Source organism: Dipodomys ordii, unplaced genomic scaffold (genome assembly GCF_000151885.1).
Source record: "Dipodomys ordii isolate 6190 unplaced genomic scaffold, Dord_2.0 Scaffold85, whole genome shotgun sequence".
Lineage (NCBI taxonomy): Eukaryota > Metazoa > Chordata > Mammalia > Rodentia > Heteromyidae > Dipodomys > Dipodomys ordii.
Genome location: NW_012267301.1, coordinates 4,804,438 through 4,824,751, shown reverse-complemented (window position 1 = coordinate 4,824,751; position 20,314 = coordinate 4,804,438). Strand labels below are relative to the sequence as shown.

Here is a 20,314-nt window from a genome sequence, read left to right as displayed (position 1 = left end):
TTGATGTCTCTTTTCTTTTCTCTCCAGATGATTTTCAGAATCAGTGAATCAATAGTGTTGCATGGGTCACGCTGCCTTTTCTATTTGCTTTTCCAGACCACCACGAAGACCTCTTCCAGCAGTTATTTTAACAGTGATGTCACATTTATAGAGTTAGATCGCCTGAGATCCTCCTTGGGTTAAGAGCACACCTCATCTGGAAAATAGGGGAAAAAGCAATGATGAGTGAATGGAGAGGTGGATAAGGAGGGTCACCCAAGGGTTGTCTTATGTTTCTCTACACTCCAGGACCAGTGCAGAGAGGTTCCAAGTGAAGCAGAGGATGCACTTGTTAGACAGTCTGGGAGTTCCTTGGCCTCCGTTGCCGGGATCAGTGCAGTGAGTCCCAGCCTAAGCCAAGTCTGCCAAAAATAAAATAAAATAAAACGCCAAGCAACAAAGAGTATAGGGCTCCTTCACTTCCCTGTCTCATTTTCTAGGATGAGTGCCAAGACTTCCGGAAGTATGTAAAGAACAACCAGCTGGCCTGCACTCGGGAGATGGACCCCGTGCGTGGTGCAGATGGAAAGTTCTACAGAAACAAATGCTACAAGTGCCGAGCTGTCTTGTGAGTAAGAGGCCTTCTGGCTTGGCTTGCAGGGGAGCTGCACTTTCAGAGGTGCTGATGGAGTAAATGTGCGTGTTCACAAATCCATCAAGTCCTTAAAGCGAGTCTTTGTAGTCAAGGACTTTAAGTGGGTGTTCTGACCTAGCACAGTCAGGGATATGAATGCAGGTTCTATCTGGGACTTTCACTAGCTCTCAGCTGAACTTTGTATCAACTTTCCACATCAAAGAAGAAATACCAATCTTTATTCTACCACAACAGCAAATGCAATAAAGAAGTCTTTTTATTTCTGTGAAGATAGATGATTTTTTTGTGCCTCTACTTAGACTTAAACTCAGTCCCTTCAGCTCTCTCACTTGGCTTGTTTTTGCTCGAGGCTAGTGTTCTACCACGTGAACCATACTCCTATTTCTGGCTTTTTGCTGATTAATTAGAAATGAGTGTCCCAGTCTCTTCTGATTAAAATTCTTGGATCTTCAGAGATTAGTCACTTGGGGAGCTAAGGTTACAGGCATGAGCCACCAGCATCTGGCTTATATTTACTCCAAAATATATTTCTAGGGCTCAAAGATTTGTCTTTCAGAAGTTGCTGCTGAGAAATTTTAAGGAATTGTTCTAATGTATAGCCAAATTACAAGAGCAGAAGAGCAGAGCATATAGTGATGATAATGGTAATGCTGATTATGATGATAGTGATCATAGTGGGTAGTAGTTGTGAAAAAGCACTGCGAAGGTACGAGTAACATTGATAGAACTTTTCATGGGGTACTGTTCCTGTTTCTAGGAAATTCAAACTCAGGACTTTGAGCACAGGTTTAAGATCACACATTTATGATCTCACAGAACGATCTCCCCTTGCTGCCTTTGAGCCTTCATTCTCCAAATCTCAGCCTCCTGAGTAGCTAGGATCACAGGCATAAACCACCAGCTTTTCCTTTTTTCAGAAAAGTAGGTCTTGTTCAAGGTCCAAGCTGGTCTTCCACGAGCTATACCTCCCAAGTGGATGGGATAATAAGACTACATGTGTGCTTTTCTGAACATCTTATCAGGGTTACTTTTTGATTGAATGTTTTCAGGGCTTATTTTATTAAATCATTTGTGTTTCCTTCTCTAGTCAGAAAGAAGCATTGGAAAGAGTTAAACTTAAAGAAAAGCCACGCCACATTAGAGCTTCTGAAGAAAAAAGCCCAGATGCCTCTATTGCTTTTCTGGTAAGAGCAACTATTCCTGAAAAGCTACTCATCAATTGGAGTCCTTTGATATGTCAGGTTATTTCCCTTGCCCTCCTTAATCTCAATCTGACGGAAAGGGTGCAGGAAACTGATCCCATGCAGCCAAGGGACTGCAGGACCAAAGGCCAAATGCTGTCATGCTTGGCTAGAGCTCTGAGATCACTCATCTGTTATTCCTCAGCATTATTCTGCTCTTTGGGATTAGTAATCCTGATTCAATTGAATACATCTTGAAATTTTAAGAAGTGGGTGCATAGTGACTGTGTATATGTTTGACTGCGCATGTCATATATATATATATGACATACATATATAATATATATATAATATATATATATGACATACGCAGTCAAACATGGGATCGATTGAGTCAGTTGTGTATTTTCAGTAGATCAAAAGTCTTGTCAGTTTCCTCTCACTTACCTCCTTTATGCCAATCACTTTTCAGTAACCTAAAATGCGAACTAAAGTGAATGGCAGTTGAGTAATACATGCTTTTAAAAGGTAGCAGCTCACAGCTCATTAGTGAGTACAGCCATCCAGAGGAAACAGAGTTGGATTTTATCACAATGGGAGCAGAGGAAGCTGAGAGGTGGTTGGATACTAGATCCATGTTGGAGGAGCCAAGAGAGTTTGATCAGAGTTAATGTACTATGTAAGGAAAAGAGAAGTACACTGCTTGTTTTTCTCTCTATCTGCTTCATCTTTGCAGTGATTTATCCTAATACTTACTGAATATTGCCACAGCCATTACCTGAAAAGTGTGATAGAAATTCCTGATTCATACAAATTAGTTATCAAAACTCTTTCTGAATATTTGTATCGGCATGGAGCTCACCACACTCTGAAGCAATCTATTTAGATGTTTGAATTATTTATCAAAACAAAGGAATAAGCAAACACTGACAGCTCTGAAATTAGTACTAACATATAATAATTATATACATTTATATATATTTATATATTATACATATTTATATATTTCTTATATTATGTATTTATATTTGTTTATATAAAATACATATTTTTATTTATTTATTTTTATTGTGAAAATACTGTACATAGTGGTTTCAATTATATGAACAAGGTAATGAGTACATTTCTTTTTTTTAATTGTGAAAATATTGTACAGAGGGGTTACAATTACATGGGCAAGATATGAGTACATTTTTTATCAAGCATATAATACATATTTATATAATATATTTAAATTACATATATTATATATATCATATATAAATAAATATAAATACAAATAAATATATAATACAGTTAAAATGTTAATTTTTTGTTTCATTCAAAACAAAAATGTAGTCTACAAGTAACTTATTAATTTTATCTAAATGGTTGCATTTATTAGTATAGAATTATTCATAACATTTTCACATTATCCTTTTACTATCTAAAGGTGATACACTGATGTGATTTTATTTCTATTAATGGTGGTACATGTTGAATAATCTGCTTAGTTAATTCTGAAAACAGATAATAAACTCATTTATTGTTTTGATTCTTTTGGTCCTTTGTAGTTTTGTATGTCCTTCATTTTGCCTCTTTTCTCCTCTTTTCTTCTGCTTTCTTTGGCCTTGATCTGATAGCTCATTGAAATGGTAGTATGTATGAATCATTATGTGGTAGCATGGTATGGTAGATATTGTATAGTAGATGGTAGTAGTATGTATGAAGCATTGCGTGGTAGTCTGGTATGGTAGTATTTGTATGGTAGATGGTAGTATGTATGAATTATTGTGTGGTAGTATGGTATAATAGATGGTGTATGGTAGATGGTTGTATGTACGAATCATCATTCATTCTAAACCACTTTCTAAATTTCCTATTATTACTTTGAATCATACCAAACTTACATTTTTACTTTCATCCTCCCATTTTCCTTATATTTAAAGTATATTTCTGGTTTTAAAAAGCTCACAACAAAACCAACCACATCATTGTGTCACTTGTTTTATTTTTAGCTTGACAAATTTGGTTTTTAATCTGTAGTACTTATTTGCTAATATTTACTACAATGTCTGATAGTGTGGGAGTTAAGTTTGCACCGTCTTTTATATTCAGATCTATTTTTTCTTTTTCTCCTAACCTTCTATTCTGATTAATCTGATGAAAGTTATTATTATTTTAGTTGTTATGAGTATTATTAAATTATATTCCCCCAAAGCTATAAAAGCAAATATATTTTTGTGGTCCAGAGGACTGATCCCAGGGCCTTTCCCTTGCTAGGCAGGCAACCTATCGGTTTTTTTTTTAATTAACTGAGGAAACATAGTAGAAACTCTCACAGAACAGTTAATATGTGACAGACACTGTATTCATTATGCATTTGGATGCACTATCTTATTTTATCCTTAAAAGCGGTAATACAAAAGCAATTATTATTCATATGATAAAATTAATAAATGCACTACTTTCTGATAAGACTGATAACTAAATCTATGAGAAAAGTTGATAATTACCTGTGAATATTTTCTTCCTAACTTGTCTTTGTAGCCAGTTCCTTGATTTAAGGGAAAAAAAATGAATCCTATTTTTAGCATCAATCACACCCTAGTTTTCTTCCTAAGTATGCTCCAGCCTATCATGACTCATATTTTGTAAGATTTCTCCTTTCTTACAGTTTTCATTCTTTTTCTTTCTTTGTTTATTCACCTACTTTATAGAATCCAAATACGATATGTTAAATAAATACATGAGTTTGAATAACCCAGGTCACAGCACTGTTTCTAATCATTCATTCAAATAGGATTCAAGTACCCAAGAGGTTCTTCCAGCCTATGCTTTTCCTTGAACGCTGATAACCAAATCTGTTTTGTGCTTTATTCATTCAGGATGCTGACATGTGCAAAGACTACAAATTACGGCCCAGGATGGGTTATGCATGCCCAAAGAACATAAATTATGTCTGTGGTGATGATGGCCAGACCTATGCCAATCCCTGCATGCTTTGTCATGAAAACCTGTGAGTACACGAGGCACACTGTACATCTTCCATAAATGGCAGTACCTGGGTATCAGTCTAGTATATGTTACAAAATGCTTATTAATCATGTCAGTTAAAACTCAAAGTCTGTTAAGCCAAGTACAGTGGTTTCTGTATGTAATATCTGCAGGAGAGACATACAGTAGGGAGATTGTGTTCCAAGGCTAGCCAAGACTGGCCCAGTCCTTACATATTTTCAGATAGTTCAAGATCCTTTCTAGAAAAGAAACTAAAGCAAAAACCACTGGAAGCATGGCTTCACTCCAGAAAGCTTGCTTGGTTAGCAAGAGACCCCAAGTTTAAGTACTTAGAACACCAAAAATAAAAATACTGTATGAATTTTATGTATATATAACATAGAAAGGATTTAGTGCTACTCTTTTTAAAAAGTTGCTTACATCTGCTTAACAATGGTTGTGGTTAATCTATATAAGAGCATCATCCATCCAGCATGAAGCAAAGGAAATCACCTGAGAAGAACTGCCACGTGGATTTAATCTCTCCTATCACGTCTAAAAAGTTGTACGTTTCAAGAGAGCATTAACTTCTGTTAATCTTCTCATGAAGGAGGTTATGCCATGCAAAACCCCTAATGCTACATTGATGTCTGTTTTAAATTCCTCACTAACTGTTGTCAAGGGTATAATACCTCCTCCTTCTCAGACTCAGTTTTTCATTGAGCAATTAGTTCACAGACTATTGACAATGAACTTCTAGAAAATAGTTTTATTTTAGATTAAGCACAAGGGATCCACTCTAGTTCCTTTATTATTAATTTTCTTGTTGATTTTCTGTTCATATGCTATCAGATTCTGATTCTGATTCTCCTTGCTTTAATATATATCCTTTACCTTCTCTAAGCCTCCATGTGACCAATTTTCAGTGAGGAGATTGGTGACAAATCATTGGTTTTCCATCTTGATCCAGACTTACACTGCAGTATGAATACTACTTATCTTTTGAAGAATGCTGTATACATGGCCCAGGACAGGACTGGGAAGGTGGCTCAGTGGTAGAGCGCTTGCCTTGCATGCATGAGGCCCTGGGTTCGATTCCTCAGCACCACATAAGCAGAAAAATGCAGAAGTGATACTATGGCTCAAGTGTAGAGGGCTAGCCTTGAGCTGAAGGGCTAAGGGCTAGCTCCCAAGCCCAGAGTTCAGGCCCCATGACTGGCAAAAAAAAAAAAAAAACATGGCCCAGAACATGAAAACAGGGTTCATTGATATATTGTCTTTTAATCTTGGAAAGATCCTTATATTTACATTAATTTTCCCATGAATGATATAACATAAAAGAAAAAAGTTGTACATGGGGTTATAGATACAGATTTTTGTATGCATAAACTGCTTTGTTAATTCACAGCTCCTTTGTACAACTACTTAATGATAATTTTAACAACTCAAGAGAAAATAAAGTATGGATCAGTGAATTTCTATTTTAAAATATTTACAAATTATTCTTCAGGATGGATTGTTTGATTATAAATCTGGGAGTTCATATGAGAAAGAAGAAAAAATTCAGACTATCCCAGGAAAAAGGGACCAATATTGGTTTGTATAGTCTGGGGGGAGAGTATAGGGAAGCAATTTCAGCTTGAGCAACATCCAAAGGCAGATCTCAAGAGATGACTAGCTTCCATTACCACAGTCAAACAAATGGATAATTGATTCATAATATTTATTAAAAGGCAATATTTGTTCTCATAATAAATTTTTAAACCCATACTGTATTACTAGGTCTTGTTATATTTTCTATTCCTCAAATCTTTTTTGGATACTTGTTAGTCAGACTTCTCTCTGGGATCCTAATTTTCCCATCCACAAATTAATGGCTTTTGAAATGGATAGCTTCCAATATCCAATAACTGTATGAATGTTTTAGTGGGTGAAACATGATCCAACAAGTTCATAGTTAGAGGAGGAATCAGGAGTAAAAAACAGAGACTGAACCCAAATAGATGCCTTCTGGAAAATGGTTCAGGTCAGATTTGTTGTTCAAAATCACTCACATTGATCTTAATGTTTTTTTTCTCATTATAGCTGTGTATTTCCTCATTGCTGAAACTTCCGTTTTATTTTAGGATACGTCAAACTGATGTTCACATACGTAGTAGAGGGAAGTGTGAGTGGACAAACAGCCCAGAACCAGCACCTGCCACCACCTCATCTGTGAGTGCTCTGGCCTTCATGCTTTTGATGCTAGAAGTAGTTGATTCTGCTTTTGTTCTCTTGTAGTAAATGCTGGAAATTTCCCAGGCCAGAGAAGTCAGATGAGGTCAAGTGACTTTACAACTGGTCACATTTTTCCTGTGACAGTGGTTAAGTAATTCCTGAAACAAAGGGGGATAATATAGTAGCTTATCTTTAAAATATATTTCTATCCTCATTAATAGATTATTTATGAGCAATGACTAAATCTCCTATGATGTCCTGCAGGGTAGGGTTTATTCTCTGTGATCTACCATGCAAAGATGAGACAGGGAGTAAGAGAGATCATATAGCAACAAAGCAAGACTGAAACCACTTTTTGTTGTTGTTGTCAGTTGTGGGGCTTGAACTCTGGGCCTGGGCACTGTTCCTGAGCTCTTCAGCTCAAGGCTAGCACTCTACCACTTGAGCCACAGTGCCACTTCCTGACACCACTTTTATGAAATGTCATATCCCACAATGTCCACTACGTTCAGCTTTTATTTAACAGCCATAGTATAATTCAGCACAAGTTACTGACTTTGAAATCCCGCTTCCTGAATGTTGTTGAGGAGTCTTTTCATCAGCCAACAGGATAGATTAACTTTAAAAATAAATAAGCTCTTATAAGATGAATTTGGGGCTGGGCCCTGGTGGTTCACACCTGAAATCCTAGCTACTCAGGAGGCTGAGATCTGAGGATTGTGGTTCAAAGCCAGCCCTGGCAGGAAAGTCTGTGAGACTCTTATCTCCAATAAACCACTAGAATACCGGAAGTGGCACTGTGGCTCAAGTGGTAGAGTGCTCACCTTGAGCTGAAGAGTGCAGAGACAGTGCCCAATCCCAGAGTTCAAAAAGAAAAAAGAAAAAAGATGAATTTGTGTTCAATTTCCAATTTTTGAGAGTTCTAGTGGATAACGTAACTGTTTCAACCCAAAGATTTCAATGAATTATTGAAAAATACTTTTATGAACCACTGACTTTATAGCATTTGGCACTGTGTCAGAAAAATTAATTGAATTTTTATTATTGTTGTCACTCTTATTACTTTGCCTAAAGGAAGACTTGAAGGTATGATCTTAGAAACATAAACCGTGACTCAGTACTTACTTAATTTTATTTCTTATTATTATTATTACTGTCATCATCACTATTATTGTTGGTTCTAGGGCTTGAACCATGGCCTGATCACTGTCATTTAGCACTGTTCTTTCACTCAAAGTTGGTGTTCTACTACTTGAGCCATAGTTCTACTTCTGGCTTCTTGCTGTTTTTTTTTTTTGGCAATAAGAGTCTCACAGATTTTCCTGCCCAGACAGGCTTTGCACTATGAACTCTGATCTCAGTCTCCTAAGTAGCCATGATTACAGGTGTGAGCCACTAGCACCTAGTATTTGGGGGAGAAGTATTATAGTTTTAGGAGTGTATTATTATGTTAATAAAATATGTTAATGTATTATATTTTAATAAGCTTGTGTTTGCTATTTAATTTGTATATTGAATAAGTATTTTATTAAAATTATATTCGTCATATTGCTTTGATATGAGAAATTGAGAACACAAGAATTATAAGATAGGAGCCAGGTGCAAGTGGCTCACCTTTGTAATCCTAGCTTCTCAAGAGGCTGAGATCTGAAGATCACAGTTTGAAGCCAGCCTGGGCAGGAAAGTCCTTGAGACCCTTAGCTCCAGTAAACTACTCAGAAAAAGCTAGAAGTGATACTGTGTCTCAAATGGTAAAGCCTTGATGCTACTAGTCTTGAGTACCCTGGTCTTGAGTACAAGCCCTAGAACCAGCAAAACAAAACAAAGAAAAATATTAAAAGCTAGGATATTTTTGGTTTCACCCTTAGGAGAAGGCTCCTAAGAACTCAAACAACCCATTCTCTCTTGTTAACTTAGCATTCATTTACCTATTCTAGTCTGTATACATTTATTTTTTAAAATAAGGTTTAAATGTATATTCTAGCCATAATATCATTCACTATCATATTTAGTAAAATTCTATGTGATTTGCTTCCTATTTTATTGAAAGTATATCCTCTGTTCTTCTTCACAAATAAATCTAGTTGCATGAGGTAGCTCAGAACAAAAATGTCAAAATAATCTTTGTGCAAATTCAAAGCACTATACTTATGTCCTGAACCTCTTGTCCTACATAGGAGACTTGCCATAAACAAAATCACAAGAAACTTGATTTAAAGTCATATTGATAAATATTTTCTAAAATAGTGAATAACCATGTTGCAAGCTAGCATGTACACTTTTGTAGGAGCATTCCTTCCTTTAATTTCTAGGGGTTTCTTTCTCCATGCATGGGAAGCAATATTAACAACAGGAATGTTTCCTAGTGTTAAGAACAAATCATTGTAGAAAAGAACATTCTAGCTGGATGAAATTTCAGTTTCCCCTGATCTTGGTTAGTGATCTTGGTTACAGGTGGTATGGATGGGGCATGACTTAAAATCATTAGAGAAAGATCATCAGAATTTATGTAGCTCTTTAGAGTTGAGGGTACATTCTCCTTGTATCCTCACAGTAGTCATCTGATTAGGGAGGTGTCATCACTTTCTTTGTCTGACAGACAATTAGACTGGGAGACTCCTGTCATTATCTAAGTTACTTGTGCAACATTTTGAGTCCAATGTGGAATCTATGATTTCATTCTTTACACACTGCTATAAGTCAGACTCACCAAAAGATACTGTGAGCCTAGAAAAGATAAGGCACAATTGAAGTATTTCCTACATAGACAAGTAGATTTCAATTTCCAGGGTATACATCCAAAATAGAGTAAGATCAGATGATCACCTGTCAGTAGCACCCCTACTCAAATATTTCCTATTTCAATAGAAATGCCAGTGTAAATTGGTGAGATTAATGACTGCTCTCAACTTCATCACACAGATTTTGAAGGGTTCAAAGGGCCATGCATTGCTCCTTTCAAAGCCAAGTAAAGCTTATAGAGTTTAAATGGGCATTGAAGTAGATGTTGATGTTTGAGTTTGGGGTTGCTCTTGTGCCACCTAGCCATGTACAGCTATCTGGAACAAATTTCCTGAAGCCAATTCCCCCTTTTAAATGTTTTATAAGTGTTAACTTAATGCTTTAAATACTGACATCAAAACGTTCTAAAACATTGGTGAACTAGGAAAAGAAAACAGCTAATTACATTCCAATAGCTAAGATGATTAATAATAATAATAATAAAGCATTAGTGTTCGAGGAGTCAGATTCACAATGACCTGATTGGTAAACTTAGTAAGACACTAAAACCTAAAGCTCAATTTCCTCATCTGTGAAATGGTGTTAGTGATACTTACTTTTTATATTTGCCTAAAGGTTACATGTAATTATCAGTGTGAAACACGTTCACTTTTGTGTTTGCCCAATAGGCAGTACATGTTAACTGTTCAAAGTCATAGAATCACATTGAATAAATATAGGTGTGATTTTAAAGTGATAGTTCTCAGTACAATATGTGAATCTGTGGCTTTCCTGATTAATATAAACTCACATCTGTGCAGTGTGCCTGAATTCTAGCATTTAACCTGTCGCCTCTTCTCTTCCAGGTCAAATGAGATGCAAGGATTGGTGAAAAGCCAGGAAGGAAAAAAATCTATATCCCAATTCTGAACCACCTACCTTTGCCATCTGTATATACAAAGAATTCTTCAGAACTTATCTTTTTACTATAGAAAACAATGCAGAGCTGTTGGGATTGGACCTGCTGATTTTCAGTCTTTTCCATCTCTTTCCTCCTAGACTTTGGTCTGAGGGTACAGAGTAATCTCCAGCATATCTGTGCTTTGCAGATCTCCTGGTGACAACGTTGTCTGTCCAACTGCCTGTTTAATAAAAGTAGAAACTCAGCAGATTATCCTTTGGGGATTTCTTTATCACTGCCTAAATAATAGGCACCTTCTTTTCTCCTTTTATATAGAAGCTAGACAGACTCTATCCTTTTGTCATGCTAAGTCCTTTAGTGGACAGAGAATGGTCACTTTTTCCATGATGTTTGTTTTCATGGTTGGAAAGAAGTAGTAAAGGAAAGGCGAGGTGGAGCAATATGAGATTCTAGGCAGCCAGCAGCTAAAGTTTCTGTGAAAATTGCCATTTCTTATGTGTTTCATTAAGAAAAGAAAGGACTATTAATCATTTTTTCAGCATGCAGACATTGAGTTATTTCCAGGAGAAAAAAATGATAAAATGTTGGTGGAGCTGTTTTCTTTGGTGAAAGAATGGTACTTTTCTTTCCTGTTCATATCTAGGAAATCTAGGAATTCTTTCAGGACTATGACATCAGGTTTCATAGGAAATAAATGTTTGTGGTGCCATTTTGAATATTTTATTGATGTTGAAAGGAAACTTCATATTTCTTTCATTCTTCTTAGTATTATACAACAGACATGAAAGATTTTATTTTCCCCAGCCTATCATTTAATCAACTCTTGATAATTATCTTGAGCACCAGTCAAGGAATATGACTTAGGAACAGACTGGCCTGGAGAAAATGATAGTCTAGAATTAAACACAAGGAGGATGGGGAAGGAAGCAAAGGATTTCATAGATGAAGGTCAGGAGTGTGGTAGGAATAGAGATTTCAGAAATGGTGTAGAGAGGAGACACAGAAAGATAAGATGTGTAGAATGAGACTCAAGAATTGGAGCTGAGAGTGAAAATGTGCTAAGTTATTTGGTAATTTAAAAAGTTAAAAGTGGTGGGTGCCAAGGGCTTGCACCTGTAATCCTAGCTATTCAGGAAGCAGGGATCTGAGAATCATGATTCAAAGTCAGCCCAGCAGGAAAGTCCACAAGACTTTCATCTCCAATTTACAACCAAAAAAAACAGAAGTGGAGCTGTGGCTCAAGTGGTAGAGTGCTTGCCATGAGCAAAAAAGCTGATAAATAGTACACAAGCCCTGAGTTCAAGTCCCAAGACTGGCACACACACAAGTAAAAAATGTTAAAACTGTAAAAGTGGATTTTTTGATACACAAATAGCCGTTGTAAATAAAATGTCATCTGTATTAAAATTACAAGATAGCTATCTTAAATGACAAGTAAACAATACTGAGTTACTTCATGAGCCAATGGGTAGGAACAAATGAGCAGACCCATTACAACAAGACTTCACTAGCTGGTCCTAAAATTCAAAACCAGGAAATGAAAACTGATCCCAAGATGAAACTAAGAAAAGCAATTTTTTCTATGACCTCCTTTGACTACTAGCACAGACTTCTTCATTTTTCTATACATAATACTTTAGACTCCAATGTCTTGAAAGTGAATTATTGACAAGTTGTGTTCACAAAGGACATGTGCTTAGGTCCTAGAAAGACACTAAAGAATTAGGAAATGCATGGTAATTCTGCATGCAAGAGTTATTGCTCCATGCTAAAGAGAGGTCTTGGAGGATGGACTGATTCTTGACATAAGGCTTAGGGAAGGAATTCAGGCAGATAGTTCTCTTCAACTTATGTCCTGTCTAAAAGCACAAGATAAGACTTTCTAGAGAAAAAAATAGAATCCTAATTCTATAAGTTTAAAGTCAATAACATACCATCAACAATGAAAGTTACTGGTTAAAAACGATGGACAAGTTTTTGTTGTATTTTTCCTTTCTTCCAACTGTAAAGCTATCAGAAACACAAATAAACAAAAAAACACCCAAATGAGCATCATTACTAGAGTATGGTTGAGTTAAATTTAGAGAAGCATGAATAATGGTCAAGAAAACATTAAAGTATGTTTTATAACTAGTATAATATAATTAGTACTAATATTATTAGTACTTTGGGGAAAGTAAGCAGAAGTTGAGGAATTAAATTTTTTGGGGGGGGGTCTCGTTGTGGGGTCTGAACTCTGGGCCTGGGCACTGTCCCTCAGCTCTTCAGCTCAAGGCTAGGCTCTACCACTTGAGCCACAGCACCACTTCCAGCTTTTTTCCTTTTGCTTATGTGGTGCTGAGGAATCAAACCTAGGGCCTCAGGCTTGCAAGGCAAGCATTCTACCACTGAGCACCTTCCCAGCCCTGAGGAATTAAGTTTTTAAGAGACATAGGATTGTTGAACAGAAAAAAATGAAGTCATGCAAATAAAGTTAAAAGGAGACACAGAGTTTCAGCTCTGGCTGAGCCCTGCTTGACATTGATTCAGCAAGTGGTTTTGGAAACATTGGATACCCACATGTAGAAGAATGAAGGTGAACTCCCATCATACACAAAAGCATCACAAGATGAATTTAAAATTTAGACGGAAGACCCACAGCTATACAGCTGCTAAAAGAAAGCATATGCAGATTCTTCCTAACACTGGCCTTAACACTGAAATTTTGGGATGAATCATCAAAAGCACAAGCAACTAAAGCAAAATAATCAAGTGACTACATCAAACTCAATGCTTCTGAGAAACAAAATTTGAAAAATTAACAAAGTCGTAAAACAAACTTTACAACTTTGGCACAGGGGGCTGAGGGGTGGGGGGGAGTAGGGGAGAGGGATGGAGGGGGGATGGGAAGGGATGGGAAGAGGAAACAAAGGAGGAGGCAACAATGCTTGATAAGAAATGTACTCATTACCTTGCTCATGTAATTGTAACCCCTCTGTGCCATATTTCCACAATAAAAAAAAGGTGAAAGACACTGTACATAATGGTATAGGAATGTAGTTGAATGGTAGAGTTTGCCCAGCATTTACAAAACACTGGGTTTGCACCCTGGCACCCACAAACACTCCCCTCCCCCACACACCCTCCTTACACAAATTTACAAGAGCTTAATTACTTTCACAACAGCCTAGAGGCTCTACAAAATGGATGAAGAAAATTACATATATAATCATGTATACAATTATACATATTATAATATATATCATAATACATAATTGCATATTATTTATTAAATTATATATAATTATATATGGGAGTTTTATTCAGCCACACACATACATATATGTATATACATATATATGGCTGAATAAAATATATATATATTACATATGGGAGTTTTATTCAGCCATAAAAAGAATGAAATTATGACATTCCTTCACTCTGGCTAGAACTGAAGATCCTCATCTTAAGTGTAGCAGGCCAGCCTTCTCATAAAGAATAGCAAGTAGCCCATGTTTTCTCTCATGCATGGAATCTGGTAAGGGGTGTGGAACACAAATGTAAAAGTGGGATGGATGATTGATAATGTGGAGAGGGAAAGAAAAGGAGGAGCAACAAGGGGAATGAATATGACCAAAGTACTTTATGTGCATCCATAGAAATATCCTAACAAAACCTATTGTTTTGTATAATTATTTTATAAAATATTTGCAAACCATATAATATATAATTCATATATAAAGGAGTTAACTACAATATGTAAAGAATTACTATAATTTAGTCAAAGATAGTGATAATGGGTTAATGATGTGAATAAATAATTTTTTTCATAGGAGACATAGCAAATTGTAGCCATGTCTGTGAGAATGTGCTCATTATCACTAATCATCATGGAAATGGAAATCAAAATCGCAATAAAATGTCCTTTGAAGCCTTGTTGAGATGATTATTATTGCAAAACAATAAATGTTGAGTAGAGACTGTACTGCTATAGGAATCTTCGTATACTATATAGGTATCTGTAAGATGATATAACCACTGTGGAAAACAGAATGGACAGTCTTCAAAAAATTAAAAATACAACTACCATGTGATCCAGTAGTACCATACTTAGATATATGTTTTAAAAAATTGAGATCTGCATCTCAAAGACATAACCATACTGTTCTAGTCTCAAAAGCCAAAATGTTAAAAGTAATCGAAATAATTCACAAACAGATGGATAAAGAAAATGTGTTATGTACAAATAATGCAGGATCACTTAATCACAAAAATATCATATGTGACATCATAGATGTACCTTGAAAACATTAAATGAAGTAAGCTGAACACAAGTGGAAAAATACTGCTTGATTCTATACCTGTGAGAAATCTCAACCTAGTTCATGAAAGTAAGATATAGGATGGTGAGTATCAGGAGTCACATTGAGGGGAATATTAAATATCTGTTTAAAGGGTGAAGCAATTCAGTCATTTGAGGAAAACAATCTTAAAATTTTCTGTAAAACCTATTTTTTATAGCAATACACTTAAAAGTTGCTATGAAGGTAAACCTCAGATGCATTTTAAAAATTAACAATTTAAGAATTTAACAATTTTAAAAATAAAAATTTCTTCTTGGGCAACCTCCAGAAGAGGCAGAAGCCTTAAAAATATGTCCATGGGGCTGGGAATGTGGCTTAGGGTAGAGTGCTTGCCTAGCATGCATGAAACCCTGGGTTCAATTCCTCAGTACCACATACACAGAAAAAGCTGGTGCTGTGGCTCAAGTAGTAGAGTGGTAAGCCTTGAGCACAGCGAGGCTCAGGGATAGTGCCCAGGCCCTGAGTTCAAGCCCCAGGACTAGCTGGCAGCACACACACACACACACACACACACACACACACACACACACAGAAGTTTTGGTATAAAAAATTGTAAAGATAATAGGTAAAATAGGAGAGAACATGGTCATAAATGCTCATGTATCTATCAACCAATTTCTACAATTAACAACTCATGGCCAAAATATGTAGAATGATGAAATACAGTGTTTAACCTAAAAATAAGCCATTTATAACTTAGAGAAAGTGAGCCTTTATGGAAATATCATTTTGCCTAATAGAAAAAAATGGCTCTATTGTCAACTAAAATAGAAGACTTTAATAGATGCATGGAAAGAATATCCTGGGAAGAATGATATGACCTCATGGGATAAAATAATCAAGAGTGGAGAGGTCGGTGTGGCTGCATTTATCCAAACATTCTCTCAGGGTGCTACAGTCTTCCCTGAACTTCAGTGTCTCATACAGCTCTGGAAAATATATATGCATCAATTATTACTTTTCAGAGGCTGACTCTCGGCCAGTGATTGGCATTAGTGAGTTTTGAGGCTGACACAAACAAAAGTAATCAACAGAAAGGTTGAAACTCAGTTTTCAGCAGTCATTGATCATCCTTTCATGGATATTTGTTTTCTTGAAGGCAAACAACATAGAGAAATCAAAACAAACAGACATGCAGGCCACCTAGAAGTTTATTATATACTCTAAGGAATCCAAAACTAGATTTAAAGTATCATTACTGTCAACAAAAACAAAAGGGAATCAATGGTAAGGGAACAGTAGAACATTTCTTTTCATTCTTTAATTTGGATTGTGAAAAAAAATTCTTGCCTAAGAATATAAGCAAATTCTCACTGAATTATGCCCTTAAAATCATTCAAAATAAAACAAATAGAATATTATATTTAAAGATACTTTTGTCTAGTTTTATTTATTCTAACATGCCTGAAAGGGCTTCTCTGAAAGAGTGAAAGAAAATAAGCCAATTTTCTTCTTTCATTGGGACTGATTTCATATACTCTAAATTTGTCTTCTAGTTGAGGGGTTAGTCTAAAAATGAAAACAAACTGTCTCCTTGGAAGAGGTATTTGGCTTGCACATAAAACAGCAGTTTTTAGGGGCCTCCCACTCTTGCTGGCTTGCTTGCTCTGCTGTCTGTCTACCATTTGAGCCACACCACCAACCTAGCTTTTTGCTGATCATTTTGGAGATGGAATCTTGTAGACTTTTCTACTTGAATGCACCTAAAATCTTAATCCTCCAGATTTTAGCTTCTTGAGTAGCTATGATTATAACGATGAGCCACTGAAAACTCGATAATAGCAATTCTTTGTTCCTTTATTTACAAGCTTAATCCAGGTGTCCGTATACTTTCTTGAGCATAATACATAATTAAAAAAATACTTTACCTCAACACCTCGGAAAACAAATGATCACATGCATACAGGATCAAGTTGTATTTTAACTTTTATCCTATTCTTTTTCCAGCTTAGTTTGCTTTATGTTTTGTGTTTTAAGATAGTAGAAATACATAATAAAATGTTACAGCCTATGAAAGGGTTAAAAATTGCAGGTTGAAAGCCAACTTTTTCCACTGTACTTTGACAAGTCAATGCTCTATTTTGGCAAGTAGGATTATGGGGCTTATACCTGTGCTTATTTCTGTGCATCAGATACAGCACTGAAAGAAGCCGTGAATCCCTCCACTCACACTTATCAGGTCGCGGCAAAGAACAAACCCGGAGTTAGCTGGGGACTCTCACCACAAGTTACACAGCTAAAGCTCTTTCTCCAGTAAAGTAAGTACGATAGAATTGTCCTGATGAAATGGAAAGAAGCAATAAATCTTGGAACGGAACCACAAACAGGAGAGAAAAAGCATTAGGTCGGACCTCAGTGAGTTAATATCAGGGCCTCCCATTAAGAGCTTCTTAGTGATTTCCATCACATCTCTGAGGACACATCTCTGTGTTCCACCTTTTTAACATTCTTTCTTTATGATAAGTGTTTTTTAGATATTTTTGTTACTTTTTTTTGGGGGGGGGTCCAGTTGTGGGGCCTGAACTCTGGGCCTGGGCGCTGTCCCTCAGCTTTTCAGCTCAAGGCTAGCACTCTACACTTGAGCCACAACACCACTTCTGGGTTTTTTTTTTCTTTTTGCTTATGTGGTGCTGAGGTATTGAACCCAGGGCCTCAGGCATGCAAGGCAAGTGCTCTACCACTGAGCCAACTTCCCACCCCTTTGTTACTTATTTTTATAGATTATTTATTTTCTAGTATATTTGCATGTATATAAATTCATATACATAAACATCTCTGTCTGCCCTTTTTACTTGCACATATTAATTGCATAGTGTCTTTATTGTGATAGTTCATGCATGTGCACATGTACTATCTTCTCTACCCCCACTAGTATTCCTTCTTATCTCACCTCCCTTTTAAAATGGTTTTAATAGGTTTCATAGTCTATTTTCATACGTGTGTATGGAAGTACTTGGAGTCTGTTCAGTCCTCTTTGTCCTCCCCTTACGTGCCTGTCCCCTTGACTACCTTCCCATTTTACAATTGTGTCATTTTAGCCAGGACATTTTCTCTCATATGTGGTCTCTCATATGCAAGATCTCTGCCCCTTTTAAAATTACATTTTTAATTATCTTTAAGTAGTTGTACAAAGGGGTTTTGATTCAACAAATCAGTTTATGAGTACACTGCATCTTGACCAGTCACTCCTTCCAACCTTCTCCCCCATCTCTCCCAATTCACCCAATCCCACTCATGGCCTGGCCTCAATTTACTTGGTTCCCTCTCTCCCTCTCTTTCTCTTTCTCTCTCTCTCTCTCTCTCTCTCTCTCCCTGTATGTCTCTCTCTCTATATATATATGTATATGAAATCAAGATATACCTATCTCTAACTATCTATATATATTGAGAGAGAGATGTGTCTTGACTATTTCCTCATCCCTGACAACACATGTTCCAGCTTCCTGGTATTAGTTTTGTTAAACTGTAATTTAGTTGTTAAAGGAAGTCACACCATTGACATAATCCCCTGTATACACTACTATAGTCAGTTTATTCACATGCATATGCATATGGCCTTGTATGTTTTCTTATTGCTTAAAATTTAAGTCTAACTTCTACATATGAGATAAAATATGTGCCCTTTGTGTCTCTGAGTTAATCCACTTAACATAATTTTTTCTAGGTCCATCCATTTTCTTGAAGAATAAAATGCCATTGTTCCTGACGGGTGAACAAATTTCCATTGTGCATTTTAAAATAGAGAATAGATGAGCATCCATGCAGTCAGGGCTGAGGGCTGTGGGGAGAATGAAGGATTAGGACCACAGGGTAAGTATAACATGTCTTCCTTTATGCTGATTGGCAGAACAGGTGCCTGAGGTAGTGGCTGGGATCAGAGACTTTTATCCAGCTGGCACTAGATTCTTCCCAGAGAGAATTTCAGAATGACAAAGAGAAGTGAATGAATTGACAATTAAGGATAAAAAGGTTATAAAAATAGGTTCTACTGCATACTGAGGTATCACCAAGAGAGTGTTAGAGGAGTTTTTCAATAAGAGATGGGCATCTTCGACTTGATTAATTCCCCAACTAGATCCTAGTGTCTTTCATACAATGACAAAAAGAATTTAAGACAATGCACAACAAATACAAGGTGAGGGGCCAGAAAAGATTTATTAGGAAAAGCAGAGTAAATCAGAGAGAGGCAGAAGGGGTTAAAGGAAACATCCTCTACCTAACATGCCCAGGCCTCACTAGGAAGACCCTGTTTAAAGAATATTTATATAATTAATCTAAGCTGGGTTTAAGCTCTTCTTGGATAAGTGGTTACCTAGCAACTGTTCAGTTATCCTCCATGGTAATATTATGAAGCATTGAGACATTGATTACTTTACAATTAAAGCCCATAAGACTAGACACTATGTTGAAAAATGAACTATACAACTTGGGGGTGATGAGGGTCAGGAAAAAAAATAGGAAGAAAAATGAGGAAAGAGGTGACACTGTTCAAAAAGAAATGTACTCATTACCTGACTTATGTAACTGTAACCCTTCTGTACATCATTTTTACAATACTCAAATACTGGAAGTTCCTTCCTTGAGTTGCCTTTCAGCACTTGTGATTTGCTCACTAGCTCTCCACTACTGGGTGTAAGCTCATTAGGGCAAGTTGTTTTCACAGTGGTATTTTCAATTCTCCTCACCCTTTCTGACATTCAGGATCCCAGCATATATATGGAACTCACCAGACTAAGGATGTGCTGCTAATGAAATCCACAACAAAACTAAATAGAAAAAAGAGAAAAAAAACCAATCACTTGATGTCAGATGGGAAGTAATTTTATGGTTTTTTTTTTTTTCCTACACCAGAGAAATGTCTAGGAAACAGCCAAAATAAATAGCATTTATAGTAGCTAATCTAGGTCAGGCAGTTTCTCTATAGAAAGAGAAAATTAGGAAAGTCTGTGGTACAGAGAGAATAAATTACTTTCTAAGTTAGCAAAACATTATAATCTTCTTTCTCTGGACCCAGACTCCTTCTAAATAGTAGAGTATCTCTGCCTTTCTGCACACAGTTTGTCACTCAGGAATATGGTAGTGTTAGGTTTTTAAGGGGTAAACCTGCTTGGACCAGGCTAGGTCGGCACTCCACGTGGCTGGGAAAGGAAAGAGGAAAGAGCTAGAGCAGAGAAAGAGCAGAGAGAGCTAGAAAAGAAGAGCAAGAGGAAGAGCACGTCTGGGCTTGGGCTAGGCCTTATGTAGGGTATGGGCGGGGAAAGGTGTGGCCACATCAAATTCAGATGTGACCTCAGCGGATGCAGATGTGACCTCTTCCAGG

General features: G+C 36.5%; 1 protein-coding gene across 1 annotated transcript in view; it reads left to right on the top strand.

Annotated features, from left to right (window-relative positions):
• The window catches only part of Spink5 (serine peptidase inhibitor, Kazal type 5), a 147,586-nt gene extending 136,685 nt beyond the window's left edge, over window positions 1-10,901 (top strand). Inside the window, exons 26-31 of the mRNA XM_013025493.1 lie at window positions 289-378; window positions 480-607; window positions 1,722-1,818; window positions 4,683-4,813; window positions 6,918-7,005; window positions 10,596-10,901. Of these exons, the coding sequence (XP_012880947.1) occupies window positions 289-378; window positions 480-607; window positions 1,722-1,818; window positions 4,683-4,813; window positions 6,918-7,005; window positions 10,596-10,604 (543 nt within the window). The 3' untranslated portion in view covers window positions 10,605-10,901. The remainder of the gene's footprint in view (window positions 1-288; window positions 379-479; window positions 608-1,721; window positions 1,819-4,682; window positions 4,814-6,917; window positions 7,006-10,595) is intronic.
• The last annotated feature ends 9,413 nt before the right edge of the window (window positions 10,902-20,314 follow it).